The 13,022-nt window shown below is 55.2% G+C and overlaps 2 protein-coding genes across 3 annotated transcripts in view; one reads left to right on the top strand and one right to left on the bottom strand.

Moving 5' to 3' along the window:
* USP37 (ubiquitin specific peptidase 37) overlaps positions 1 to 4,090 on the top strand; it is a 36,366-nt gene extending 32,276 nt beyond the window's left edge. Inside the window, exon 24 of the mRNA XM_017825398.1 lies at positions 556 to 4,090. Coding sequence (XP_017680887.1) covers positions 556 to 643 — 88 coding nt within the window. The 3' untranslated portion in view covers positions 644 to 4,090. The remainder of the gene's footprint in view (positions 1 to 555) is intronic.
* A 654-nt stretch (positions 4,091 to 4,744) lies between these two features.
* On the bottom strand, positions 4,745 to 12,870 carry VIL1 (villin 1). 2 transcript variants are annotated; one of them, XM_017825275.1, is made up of 20 exons: positions 12,702 to 12,870; positions 10,312 to 10,413; positions 10,017 to 10,091; positions 9,684 to 9,880; positions 9,331 to 9,439; positions 8,914 to 9,024; positions 8,614 to 8,816; positions 8,029 to 8,107; positions 7,793 to 7,891; positions 7,544 to 7,697; positions 7,336 to 7,436; positions 7,091 to 7,228; positions 6,784 to 6,942; positions 6,526 to 6,705; positions 6,272 to 6,417; positions 6,030 to 6,174; positions 5,532 to 5,720; positions 5,310 to 5,378; positions 5,004 to 5,141; positions 4,745 to 4,919 (listed from the first exon to the last, which is right to left on the bottom strand). In XM_017825275.1, the coding sequence occupies exons 2-20, from the start codon at positions 10,384 to 10,386 to the stop codon at positions 4,806 to 4,808; spliced, it is 2,481 nt and encodes an 826-aa protein (XP_017680764.1). In that variant the 5' UTR covers positions 10,387 to 10,413; positions 12,702 to 12,870; the 3' UTR covers positions 4,745 to 4,805. The 2 variants fall into 2 exon arrangements, with proteins under 2 accessions (XP_017680764.1, XP_017680765.1); XM_017825276.1 differs by lacking the exon at positions 12,702 to 12,870 and having other exon boundaries at positions 10,312 to 10,627.
* Positions 12,871 to 13,022: the final 152 nt, after the last annotated feature.

Genomic DNA, 13,022 nt, shown 5'->3' on the forward strand with positions numbered 1-13,022 from the left:
TGAGGCAGAAGGCTTCTCTTCTTCCTCCTCTAGTCTTCTTTGCTGGGATGAAAACTATCCCGAATGACAAAACTGAAGTGCTTTGTGTTCGGAGGTGTAAGATTGTATGCCAATAATACATAGGATTTTAAGGAATGCATTAAATCATATTTTAAGAAGAGGATTCAGTGTCTCAGGTATGCATGCGTTGCAACCGGAATCATAATGCAGCTTGGGTTTTTTTCCTTAAGTGTTGTGATATTTGTAAATGCCCTCATCCCTGCTCCTAGCAACTGTGGTGTTGCAGCCACAGTCATCTCAGGACACAGCCAAAATGAGGTTTGTAGGTAGAATAGAAATGATATCTTTTCAGGCACACAGAACTGAAGAAGGGGGGGTTGTCTCCTCTTCTGTCATTACTGGTGCTTGGAGACACCAGATAAGGCACTTCTCTGCCAGGATCCATGATGCTTGAGTTTGTGAATTAAATCCAGTTGCTGGTTCCCTCAGGGCTGTCTTATGTAATGATTTGTTACTGTAAGTAAGTTTCACTGTTGGTCTTTCCTTCTCCTCTAGGGATATCTTCGATGAGTTACTAGAAACAGAAAAAAATGCACAGCCACTTAGCATGGAAGTAGGAAGATCAGTTCGTCAGCCTCTGTGAAAAGTAAAACACCTTGTTCCTCCTGAGGAGCAAGGAAGATTCTGAACTTGTGCCAGACAACGCAGGAGTAACAAACACCTCAGGGCCAAAACAAGAGACAAAAGACAGAAATATGGGACACTCAGTTTGTTGAACCATCTGTGCAAGTCCTGGGCCTGAACTATGCGTTTAAACCTTGACATCCAGAGCGATCCTCCTGTGGTGAAGTTTTTATTGTTTCTCAAATAATTTTGTCAGCATGGAGCCTTAAAGAGTTGCATCAAGCCACGAGACTACAGCTGCTCATAAACTGGTTTAAAGAATAGTGCAAAAAGAGACTTGACTTTAAAAGCCCATTCACCTGTGAGACGTGAGTGGGGAAGATTTACATATCACTTGGCGCTTTTTTTTTCTTTCTCCAAGAGCAATTTAAGCAATAGACTCTGTAACCTGGCGTGTGTTGTGTTAGTAATATTCACTGGAAGCCCCGATTGCTGAGTAGGCTCTTGCCAGTCCTCTGGCTAACAGGCATTTTGGAATCACTCAAGCTGATGCGTTGTGACATTCATGGGTTTGTAAGTGCTCCGCTATTTACATGCGGTTCCAGGAAACAAACTGTCGGTGCTGTGGAATGTATTGATACCTGGTGGCAGCTCTGTTGTTTTTTTACACCATTCACTGTCATCCTCATTTAGATGTGACATTATATATGTGATTTCTTTTTTTGTTTTACAAGTTCTATTATATGATTTCATTTTCTTCATGAGGTTGTTGCATCAGTACCGTTTGGAGAGGCGAGGTCTCTCGTTGGGTGTGCTGTGTTTCTCACTGGAGTTATGTTGCTTAATGCTGCTCTGGTGTGATTCCAGAGTCACTGAACACCTGGAGCAGACAGAGCAGTGGCAGGAGGTGAGTGACAGCTGCTGTGCATCTTCTGGGAGGGAAAGAGCGTTCTGGTGTTGCCCTTCCTGCTCAGGCCTGGATCATCATGAAATGAGGATGCTGGGAAAAGGGTCTGCAACGCAGCGCCTGCCACTTGAATCGCTCTGTGACTGAACCATGGTCTTTCCTTGATCTTGTGTTGTTCCAGGGTAAGAGGCTTTGTACTGCAGCTATGCCTCTGTTCTCCTTTCTGAGGAGTGCAGAGCGCTCAAACTGTGAAACTAAACCAGGTAAAAACTTTCAGAAGGCCCTTGTTCAGCATAAACGGAACATGGTTAGAAAGAAGTGTTGCTTTTTATTGGGTTTAGAGGCATGATGCTCCTTTTATAGTTTGTTTCAGCAGTGGGGGGAGAAGCCCACTTCATTTTTTCTTTTCAGCACCTTTGCACTAATTTAGCAGAGGCAGATGTTTCCTTTCACTGGTATTTACTCATTTCAGAGAAGTTGTTGCTGTAAGCAGAGTCATTGCCTTTAGTTTTGATATCACAGCTTGAGTTCCAGAGGTGAAAGACTTCTTTAAGGAAAAAAAAAAAAAAAAATCACCTTTTTTGCTGTTGAGATAGTTTCTGAGTTTTTTAAACTATTGTTAGGAGTTTCTCAGGAATAAAATCAGCTGAAGCAAAGCAGACAAAACCATCGATTTAGGAGACAGCAGGCACCTTTCACGGGTACTTCCACACTAGAGTTTATCCTAGCGGGCCAGCTGGGAGTGCTGCTGCCTCAGTGGCCTCTTCCCACCCGTGTGGGCAGCAGTGAGTGACAGCTGTTGGTATCCTCCCCACCTCGAGCACTCTGGGGACCCCGGTGTGGTGAAGAGACTGACCTCCCTCCCATTCCCAGTGTGTGATGATCCCAGGGCCCAGGTCATGGTGGCATCTTCCTGGTCTCTGACCTAGGAGCAAATGTTTGGTTGTAGACATGACAGAACATTTATCTCGTGAGATGCTGCCCGAGGGGCTGTATATGTTAATTTATTACAAAGCATTATACTTTTCTATTGTTGATACTAATTTTGGTAGAATTCCAGGCGATGGGAAGAGGCGGTAACATGGGAGTTGTCCTTTGAACTGATCGCCCTGCGAATGTGATGGACTGCTCCGTCCAGAGGGCAAACCGGTTTTCCTCAAGCACATCCCTTGCTCGTGCTGTAAATAACTGGTATTCCTGTAGTATCAGAAGTCAGCTCTGCTTTTTTGGTTGGCAAGGTTGTTTTTGCAAGGCACTGCACTCCAGTTAATTTATAATAAAAGCAAACATTGCCTGATTTTTCAGTGCAGTAACTTTTGATTAAAACTAGTTTTGTTTGGATCAAGATGCAAAAGCTGATGCTTGAAACCAGTGTTCCTTGTTTTATGAAAAGTTCTTGCCTTTTATTCTAGCCATTAAGAATTTGCAGACATCTATTAATTAATTTAAGCTTTTTTGTTTGGCATACAGCAACTCAGTTGCACCTTCACCCTGACAAGATTGTCCGTGGAGCCCCTTCCTTGCAGAAGCCAGCTTTGTCCCTGTCCGAGAGCAGTGGGGAGGAAGATAAGTGTGTAGTCCTCAAGGGATGTGCTGCTCACCAGCTGTATCATTCCCACTGCTCACACTTGCTGCAACAAGTTCAATAAGGTTGGCCTTTCCACGTAGAATACCTGTCCTGGGGTATAGGGAGGTGAAGCTCAGTTGCAGTCCCTGAACCACATGCAAGCTCTTCCTCAGTTAAATATTTACTTGCTTCTGAATCAGCCTAGTTTAGTACAAGTGTGATTCAGCACATGAACTCAAGGGATTCCCATCCCACTGTCCCTTCATCCCCTCATTGTCTGACTGCGCTAATTTGCTCTTGATTTACTCCCCTAATCTGAGAGGTGCAAAGCTTTCGTGTCAATGAACTGGAGCTTGTGTGCAGGTCCCTGGGGAGCCCTGGCCAGTGGGGCTGCACAAAGAGCCTTTGCAGGACAAGGACAAGGTTTCCCGACTGGATTGGCAGCGTCGGACCGACAGGAGGAGGGAGCGGGGCTCTCCAACGCCTGTGGCCATGGCACCGCCTTCCACCTCCTGCTCAGTGCAGCACAGATAACCATCGCCCGTGCATCTTCCTTCCTGTCCTGCATCCAAGGAAGGGTTGATTGCCAGCTCAGCGCTTCCTGCTGCAGTTCACCCCGCACGGGGCACATGGGGAACGTAGTGCTCGGGGAGGGGGGCTGGGAATAACTCATCTGCTTTGTTTTTAATGGAGCTAATTATCCCTTTAACTGCCCGCCAAAGAGAAAAAGAGGGGTGCGGGACCCCTGGCAGCTGCTGTCCATGTGGTCTGCTGCCAGACTCCAGCCTTGCCTGCCCCGGGGTGGTTGCTGCCGGCTTCTGCCTGCACCTCGACACTCCGGTTCTTAACACTGTTGATGTGGAGCAGCGCTTTTCTCTGTGTTTTAGCAGACCTGTTCCTCTCTGTTCTTTACAGTTTTTGCTCTTGGGTTCCCCCTGCCCGTTTTTAAATGATGTGTAGATAGATTTTTGTGAAATTAAAACCTCTTTATTAACCCTCTCTTGATTTGAGACCTTATTTCCGCACTGCCTGGGCTGCTGCCTCTTGCTGGGCACCTCACCTCCGCCTCCCGTTTGGCACTGGCACTTTCCTCAGTTGCCTGGGAACATTCTCTGTGTGTTCAACGCCCCTCGGCACATTCAAATCCCGGCCCCCTGACAGAAATGTGTCCCCGCGGGGCACACCCCCGTGTCTCTCAGAATCCCTGTGGATCCCAAGTGGAAGGAGATGCCCTTCTCCCCTCCTGGGGCAAGGACAAGTGCTCCCTGGTGTCTGTCCCCACACGCGCACACTGTCCTCTCTTTACCTTTGGTACCGGACGTATTTACTGCGGTTCAGCAGTTCAGGCGATAAGGGAGGGGAGTGGCTCCAGCTGTATATTGGACCTTTAGCCCGGAGCTACAAGGCGCGGGGGTGGGATGAGAGAGTCCTGATTCCTCGGGCATGCTCAGCTTGTGCACCACCTTTGCATGCCTGGAGGGCAAAGGAAGGAATTGGAAAAGGAGCTGGGGGTCCTTCCCTGTGCTGCTGGTACCCGGTCAAGACCTGTGTGTCTCTGCATGCCTTTGCTTTGCCAAATAAGCCCCACACCTGGGCTGAGCTCTGGGGTTGGGAGGGGAGGGATGGAGACACAGCCCTGCTCTCCAAATTAATTTTATTTAATAAAAAATAAGGAGCAGGAGTTGTCCCTGGGCCCAGGCTCCTGCCCTAGAAGAGCCCTTTGTCCTTCTTGAGCTTCTGTTGTTTCCACAAGGGAAGGCTGCCGAAGGCAGAGCGATTCATGCCGAAAACAGCCTGGAAGTCCTCGTCAGAGAGATGGGCCTGGAGAGGAGAGAGGAGGCTGAGCTAAAGCACGGGGGAGCTTCCCCAGTTTCCCGCCCCAGCAGCTCCCCAGCCCCCTCTCACCTCCTTCCTGCTGGGGTCTACACCCCGTGGCAGGTCCTCAGCTGAGGTGTTCACCAGCACATCCAAGGGGAAGGTCTCCAGTTTGGAGGGGACAAGGGTGGTGGAGGCAGTGAAGACCTCTTGCCTGGATGTGAGCACCTGAATGGGGGGGCAGGGTCACATCAGGGGCTGCCCCAGGGATGGAGGCACCAGGTTGGCTCCAGGTGTCCCCTCACTGGAGGGTCTCTCCTCGCCCTTGCCAAGGGGAGGGAGGGGCTTTCTGTGCCCCCTCCCAGCCTGACTGCCCCTCTCCCTTGTGCCACTTACTGAGGTGAGCTGCCCGAGCCTGCTCTCATCGCCCAGCTCAGCTTTCATCGTCTCATAGGATTTCTTGTCCTGGGAAGGGGACAAAAGTGCTCAGCCCCTCGGCAGGGGCAGGGGTCAGGCCAGCTGCTGCCCACACCCCCGAGATGCTTCCTGGGTCCAGACCCACACCCGGTCCCATCTGCAAAGGGTCCCCCAGTCTTTCGAACCCCCTCCACGACTCACAGCCCAGTTGAGAGGGTCCCAGGCATGGAACCAGCCAGTGAAGGTGGGGGGCTCATAGCCCTGCTTCACCACAATGATGGGGGTTTCGGGGTCGCGCCCACTGGGGTGGGTCCGCAGGTATTCCTGTGCCATCACCGCTGCTGCCTCCTTCTCTGACTCATTGGCTCCATTTCCAATCCAGAAGAAAACCTGCAACGAGGTTACCATGTCCACCACTGAGGTGAGATTGGAGCCCTCTGGGGCCATGCCCTGTCTATGGTTGGAGGCACACAGGACCTGTCCACGGAGAAGGACACTGGGAGTCCATCCTCAGCAACGCCTGGAGCAAGAGGGCTGGAAAAAAACATCATTCGGCCACGGATATGGGGGGTTTCCAGTCTGCTATCCTCCCACCTCAAGCTGCTGCAAGTCCTCCTACACTTCCCACCCAACGCCCCTCCAGAACATCAGTTTGTGAGATCAGTGGTGTGTCTGCCACTCCATGGCCCCTCAGCTCACCTGGTCCCAGGCGTCTAGCAGGTAAACGTCACTCTCCTCCAGGTCATCCTGGGTGAAGTCTATGATCTCCGTGGCCAAGAAGGTGCCTGTCTTGTTGGAGCACTCAAAGAGTCGGGGGGACACAGAGGGATTCTCCTCCTGCAGCCTGACAGGGGGCAACATGGTGGTGGGAATGCTGCTCATCCTGCTTGGGGAATGGTGGCCCATCTTACCCCTCAGGGTGGTAGGGACAAGACTGGTACCTCTTGCTGCTGGCATACTGGGACTTGCCCCCTAGGGCCAGCCAGAACTCAGGGGGCTCCTGTCCCTCTGCAATCACTGGCTTCTCTGTCTTGGAGATTATATCGGCCACAGTCTTGCCCATCTCACGTTCATCCCCGCTGCAGCCCTGCCAAGCAAGTGCAGCTGCTCCTTCACTGGCCCCAGCCAAGGAGGGGGAAGAGAAGCAGAGAACGTTTCTCTTAGGGGTGGCAGCATCCACGCCAGCAGTACCCACCTTCCCATACCAGAGGTAACAGGTGCTGGGGGTTTTGAGCACAAAGACATCATTGGAGTTGAGGGAGGAGGCACGGACGGGCACCTCAAAGGCCTTGGTGTTGTACTCATTGGTGCCATGCACGTGGAAGAGGCGGGTGGAGGGTGTGGGCTCCGTGCTGCCTGCCCGCGAGGTGCCACCCTGGGGGACAGGGACAGGAGGTCACCCCTATGCCACAGGGTCACCTGCCTGCCCACACCCCCCCAGCCTCATGCTCACCGCATATACCACCATCCTGCCCTTGAAGATGGCCATCAGGTGGGCTGGCTCCTTGCCCATGGTGACACGGATCTGCACGGGCTCATTGTTGTACTTCTGGTCCAGGGCAACAGTCAGGTAGGCAGAGGCAGCCAGCTCATCTGGGGTGGCGTGGCGGCCCTGGGCAGGGCAGAGGGGCACTCAGCACACATCACAGCCCCCTCTACCCTCTTGGGAAGAGGGAACCCTCGTGCTGTTCCCATGGGGTAATGTGTGAGGCAGAGCATCCCTGGCCCCCACCCACAGGTCAGGGACCTGGAGGTCTCACCTGCCAGAGGTAGATGATGCGGTTCACCTTGGGCCCCACAGAATAGGTGTAGAGCACCACATAGCAGTCCCCCCCATAGAAATGGCCCAGCCACTTCTTCTCTACGGGCACCAGCTCGTTGTTCTCCACACGCCAGACCTGGTGGGACAAGGACAGGGATGTACTGCTATCAGGGCTGGTGCATCCCCCTGGTGTAGAACAGGGGGTGCCTGAGAGGGTCTTGCATTCTTCCAAGGCTACCCTACCTCCACCTCCCCAGATCCATCATCCACCATTTTCTGCTGGGCGGCCATCTGGGGCTTGGCGTGCAGTGTGGTGGCATCAAACTTGACCTGCTCCACCTTGGCTGCGGAGAAGGGCAGAGAGGTGAGCTAAATCCCACTGGCTTTGGGGACCCCATAGCCCCTACATCCCAAATCAAGGAGCCCTGCTGCGTCAGAAGGAGACACTCACCCACTTTGCCCACAGTGTAGGTCTTGCCCAACGCACTGGTCTGGTTAGGAACAGTCCATTTTTGGAAGAGCTGCCTAAAGATGGTTGACTCAGACCCATCATTCTCTGTCTCCACGCTGGTGCTGGCTGGGTAGTTCTTGGCTTTGATGAAGCCCTGGGGTATCCGAACACAGAGCGTGGGCATGGGGGGCCTGGCACCCCAGGAAGGAGCCAGGCTATCCCATAGCCAACCCATAACCCAACACCCACCAGCGCCGTGGTCATTGCTTCCTGCTTTTCCTCCTTGTTGGCGTTCTTGCCCTTCCACACAAAGATCTTGAGACCTCCTTGATCAAGGATGTAACAGTCCTTGGAGAGGGGACAACAGCAGAAATTAGGATTTTGGGCAACTTTAACCCTTAAAAAGCTGATTGGGTGGGCAATTTTGAAGGGTTAAAGCTGCCAGGGAAATTGGGCACTCCCAAGCATCCCATGGGGTAACACACCTCATGCAGGAGCATGTCTTGAGTTAGGGGTCGAAACGCCACCTCCTGAATGACCAGGTTCCCACTCTCATTGGAGACGCTGACAGGAGAAAAAGAGAGAAAGGAGGGGTTAGAAACCAGGTTGGAAAAAACCATCCCCATTTTGGGGTGGCATGGTTTGGTGGGGGTATCCCCTCCGCATCCCGTTCACCACCCAGATCATGGCACAGGTGGTGCCCAAGGACACTCTTGCCCTGCCATGGTGGCAATCTGGTTTGTAGCTTGCCCTGCCATGCAGCTCTCTCATGGCCACAAGGAGGGACAAAGGGGTGTCAGGTGTGATGGTGCCACCCAGGAACATTGCTGCCATATACAAAGGTGACACTCAGCACGAGCGTCTCTCCAGTAGGTACCAATCCTGTCAGCACCAAGGACTCCTCTTGCTCAAAGGCACCCAAAGGACCCATCCCCACCCCTGCTGTGACCTTGACACTTCTTGGTGGCTGTCCACGGGACAGGAGTTGTGGGACGTAGCAGAGTTGGGTGCTGGGTCCCTCTGGCACCGCACAAAATGTCCCTGTGGGTAACTCATGCCCAGCAACTCACTGGTAGAGCTTGAGGGAGGACTTGACGATCTGGTCCACTTTATCATCAGGGATGGCTGGCTGAATATCCCTCTTCTCACCCAGCACATGTGTGAGGACCTTCATGAGCTCTGGCGAGGCATCCTCGTTCTCACCCTCTACAATGCCCACCTGGGCACGGCCCCCACGTTCCCGGTCCCGGATGTCCTTGGCCAGGGTCATTGCCTGCACCCAGGGGAGAACAGGTAAGCCTGGATCAGGGAGGGGGTGGCTGGTCACCCCCATTCCTCCAGGAGGGAACCCTGGGACCCCCTGGCCGTACCCTCAGCCTCTCATTTCGGTTGCTCTCAGGGCCATTCCACTGGATAATGAGCTGGCCCAGGTCCAGCAGGAAGACATCGCCCCGGTTGAAGCTTTTCCAGCTCATCTCCACCTGCAGCAGGACGAGATTGGGAGGGGTGGGTGTCAAGCAGCAGGATGCCTGGGTCTCCACGGCTTTACAGCCCCTGCCTGCCCTCACTCAGTGCTGATACCTCCAGCCTATATTCCTCCTCCCTACCTCAAGAGGGGCTTTTTGAGGTGCAGCTGCTCCCGAGGCAAGGCAGCATCATCCTGCACACACTTTTGTCCCTTGCTTGAGGGCAGCTGTGTCTGGGGGAGCTCTGGCCTGACCCTGATCCTAAACAGCATGTCTGCATAGAGGTTGATGGCTGGGAACTCCCCACATCCCATAACTCACCTCTCCCGCTGCCACATTCTTCTTGCCCTTCACATGCAGCAGGCGCTGGATGTTGTAGGTGTTTGTCTCCACGTGCTTCAGGCCCGAGGCCACTCCACCCTTCTTATAGCTGGGGTGAGTAGACATAGTGTCAGCCCCGGGTGTCCCCTCCTCACTTCAGTGGGGTCCCCCTCCCAACCACATGGATGATGGGTGGAGCAAGACCAGCTCCAGATCCTTTTCCTACCTCTCACACCCCACTGGGACAGGGCTGTCCCCATCCCCACTGAGGGTGTCCCCACAAGCCACATGCAGAGGACCGCTCCCCACTGTCACCCACTGTGGGATCGGGTCCCCAGGGATGAGTGACATACATGAGTCCCTGCTTGAAGTAGGCACGGAAGGTCTCGCTCTCATGTCCCTGGACCTCGCGGTGTTGCACAGCCACTGAGCCCAGGTGATCATCCATCTGGGTGGTGTAGATGGCAGCTGCCCCCTGCTCATCCTGGCTCGACTCCTTGCCCAGCCAGTAGTGGATGTCATAGGTGAAGCCGCTCCCAGACTTGCGTGTCTGCAGGACACCAGTTCCCGCTAGAAGAACCCCTGTGTCCCCAGGTCACTCTGGTCACAGACACCCCTCCCGGCATCCCAGTCCCCCCAGGGCAGAGCCCATTCCCAGTTCCCCGTGTGACCCCTGACTGCCCTACCGACAGCAGGACGTAGCAATCCCCCTCATAGAAGTTGCCGTAGCTTTTGGTGGGCACTGGCACCATCTCCATGTTCTGCAGAAGAAAGGGAGATGTCAGCCCTGGTGGGGAACCCCCCACCCCAGCCCTATGCACCCCACTGCCCCCAGCCCCAGAACCTGGGGGGGTTTAACTCTGGATGCTGCACTGAGACACCCAAAAACAGGCACTGAGTACACAAGGGGAGGACCTTCCCTCATAGAGACCCCCCCAAGCAGCCCAGTGATGGGTGTCCAGGCTGTGCCCTCATCCGTACCTCGATTCGCCATATCTGGATGCCCGGCGTGGTCTTGTTGAGTGTCCTGGTGACTTTGCCGCTGAGCTCCACCATGGTGACAGGTACCACAGACAAGGGGACCTACCAGCATTGGCAACACCCTTGTTAATGGCAGGCAGTGTCATCAAGACCTGGGACACAGCCAGCCTGCCGTGCCATCTGCTTCCCTGCCCACTCTGCAGACAGCCCAGCCAGAGCTGCACAGGATGAGGGGAACCCTGGCACTGCAGTGTCAGGACTGTGGGCACACAAACAGGGCTGCTGTCCCCTCAGCTCAGCTGGCAGTGCAGCCACAGCTCCATGCGAGGGTCCAGGGTGGGCAGGAGCAGTAAGTGCCCCAGTGCCCTGCTCTGCACCCAGGCAAGAGACAGAGCTGTGCAGGGCACCCACAGTGCAGCAGCTGCAGCTGGGTGACACTGCTGTGCAGTAGCCTGTTCCTCCCCAGGACCAGCAGGAACCAGCCCTGCTCAGCCTTGTCCTGGCACAGCTTGGCACAAAGTGACACAGCATGACATGGCCACTGCTGGTGCCCTTACACACACACACACACACACACACACACGTGTGCAAGCACACTGCCTGCTTCAGACCCCCTGCTTCCAACCCCCCTACTGGATCCATGCCCCCCAGGGAGGGCACATCCTGGCCCCACAGAGGTGCTGAGTGTGCCAGGGCTCGGCCTTGGTGCTGCCAAAGTTGCCCACAGCCATCTCTGCCAGGCTGGCAGTGCTCCCCACGAGTAGGCAGAGGGGCCAGGCAGCCGGTGTCAGGCAAAGGCCCTGCTGTGCCCTGGCTGGTGGCTGGCAGGGAGAGCTAGTGGTGCCCAGCAGAGAGGCCTCTGTTTCCTCAGCCCTGCAAAACCTCGCCTGGCCCTGCTGTGCTGCTCTGTAAGCACCCACATCCCATCCCTCAGACCCAAGGGGTAGCATCCCCCCACGTGCAGCACCAAGGTGGGGCACAGGTGGGTCCCCAAGTCCCATGCCCAGGCCACCCCAGTGCCAGGAGTGATGGTGGCCGTGGCATGCACTGTCCACTCCATGCCCACCCTCCGTCCCCTCATCCCGCCCCAGCCCCTCACCTTCACCGCAGAGCTGGGCACAGGTGAACCTACCTAGGCGGAGTGCTCAGGTGCCAGCACCCAGGAGACTTTGTCCCCTCATGTCCCAGCCCATATTCACCATATAAGGGCAGGAACAGCCCAGAGTCAAGGTCCCCATGGCCCTCCAAGACTTTGTGGCACCTGAGAGCCCCGTTACTCATGGGGTGTTGCCCTCCCCAGGTCCTATTGGACCCTGCCCACGGGCTGGCTGTGCCTATGCTGGTGCCTCCCCAAGCCTGTTACTCTTTTGGCCCTTGGCATTCAGCCCATGGTGACTGGTTTTTTGCCCCTCACCAAAAAGTTCCCCAGTGATAGCAATGGGCTGGACCAGGACACACGACCATCAGCCACAAACACAGTGGTGCCCTGATGCCACAGGGATGTGCTTTACCGCTGTTCTTCACTCCCCAGACCGCAAAATCCCAAAACCCTCCCAGCCATGGAGCACTAAGAGCATGGCAGTGGGGTTTTTTTGGTGTCTTCTCCCCTCTAAAAAGGTTCCCCAAAGTGATACCAATGCAGCACCAGCTTCCTGTGGCATCCCCTTTCCACCCCCTACCTGGCACATCACTGCCCTGCCCATGGGACTGTCTCAAGGCTGTGCCACACCTCAGCCAGATCCCTGCTCACTCCCAGCTTTGCCTCCTTGCATTGGGGGTCTCCACAGGTCTGAGGTCTCCTTGGGGATGGGAAGGAGTTACAGGGATGGGACATAGAGCTGGGGTTTGGGGGGACAGGATATACTAAGTCCTGTCCCATGCCCCCAAGCCCCCATCCCAAAAGTTAGTACCTGATGATGCCCTTGATATTGGCAGAGAGGAGACTGAAGTCCTGCCCAGTAGCTCCCAGACTCAAAGACAGTTTTGGGGAATGAACACGGGGTACCATAAAGGTGAAGGGTGAGGTGCCAGCAGGCAGGTCTCCAGGCTTCCTATCTGCTCTTATCTCTTCCCCAGCCCTGCGGGATTGCCGCAGCTTTATCTTGGCTGCCCTGCTGAGCCAGCACCCCTGGCCACAAGTGCTGGGGGCATCCCACACCCTGCTGTCACCCTGGCACCAGGCCTGGGCTGCTGTGAGCCCCAAATCCTGACAGTCCCCCCTCCAAGGATCCCCAAAGTGATGACAGTGGGCTGAACTGGCACAGGGGGCAGGTCGGCCACAAACAAGGGGGAGCCCCGATAGCACAGGGATGGGCTCTCCTGCTGCTCTCCACTCCTCTGCCCCCCCCCTCCCCCCGCACTCCACATGAGTATCCCCATGGGACCCTTACCTGGGTTCAGAACCCCCAGTGGGGGTGAGGGCCTGAGTTTTGGGTGGGGTGTAACACCCAGGTGGTCGGTCTCTGCTCAGTGGCTGTGTCCCAGGGCTATGTCCGTCGGTGTGGCACAGGGGTGGGAGACCCCATGCCAGCCCCAGCGGGCTCAGCCCCTCCCTGGGCCTCCCAGCCGGGTCACTAATGAACTCAATAATTAGTGCAGCCATGAGAGAGGACATAGACTTTGTTAATGAGGGGAGGCACAGGGCCAATGAGGGCATGGGGGGGGGGGGCAGCTAAGAGACCCCCACCTCTCCCCCAGCAATCCAGTGCCTG

Source organism: Lepidothrix coronata, unplaced genomic scaffold, assembly GCF_001604755.1.
Source record: "Lepidothrix coronata isolate B3197 unplaced genomic scaffold, Lepidothrix_coronata-1.0 Scaffold118, whole genome shotgun sequence".
NCBI classification, from domain to species: Eukaryota; Metazoa; Chordata; class Aves; order Passeriformes; family Pipridae; genus Lepidothrix; species Lepidothrix coronata.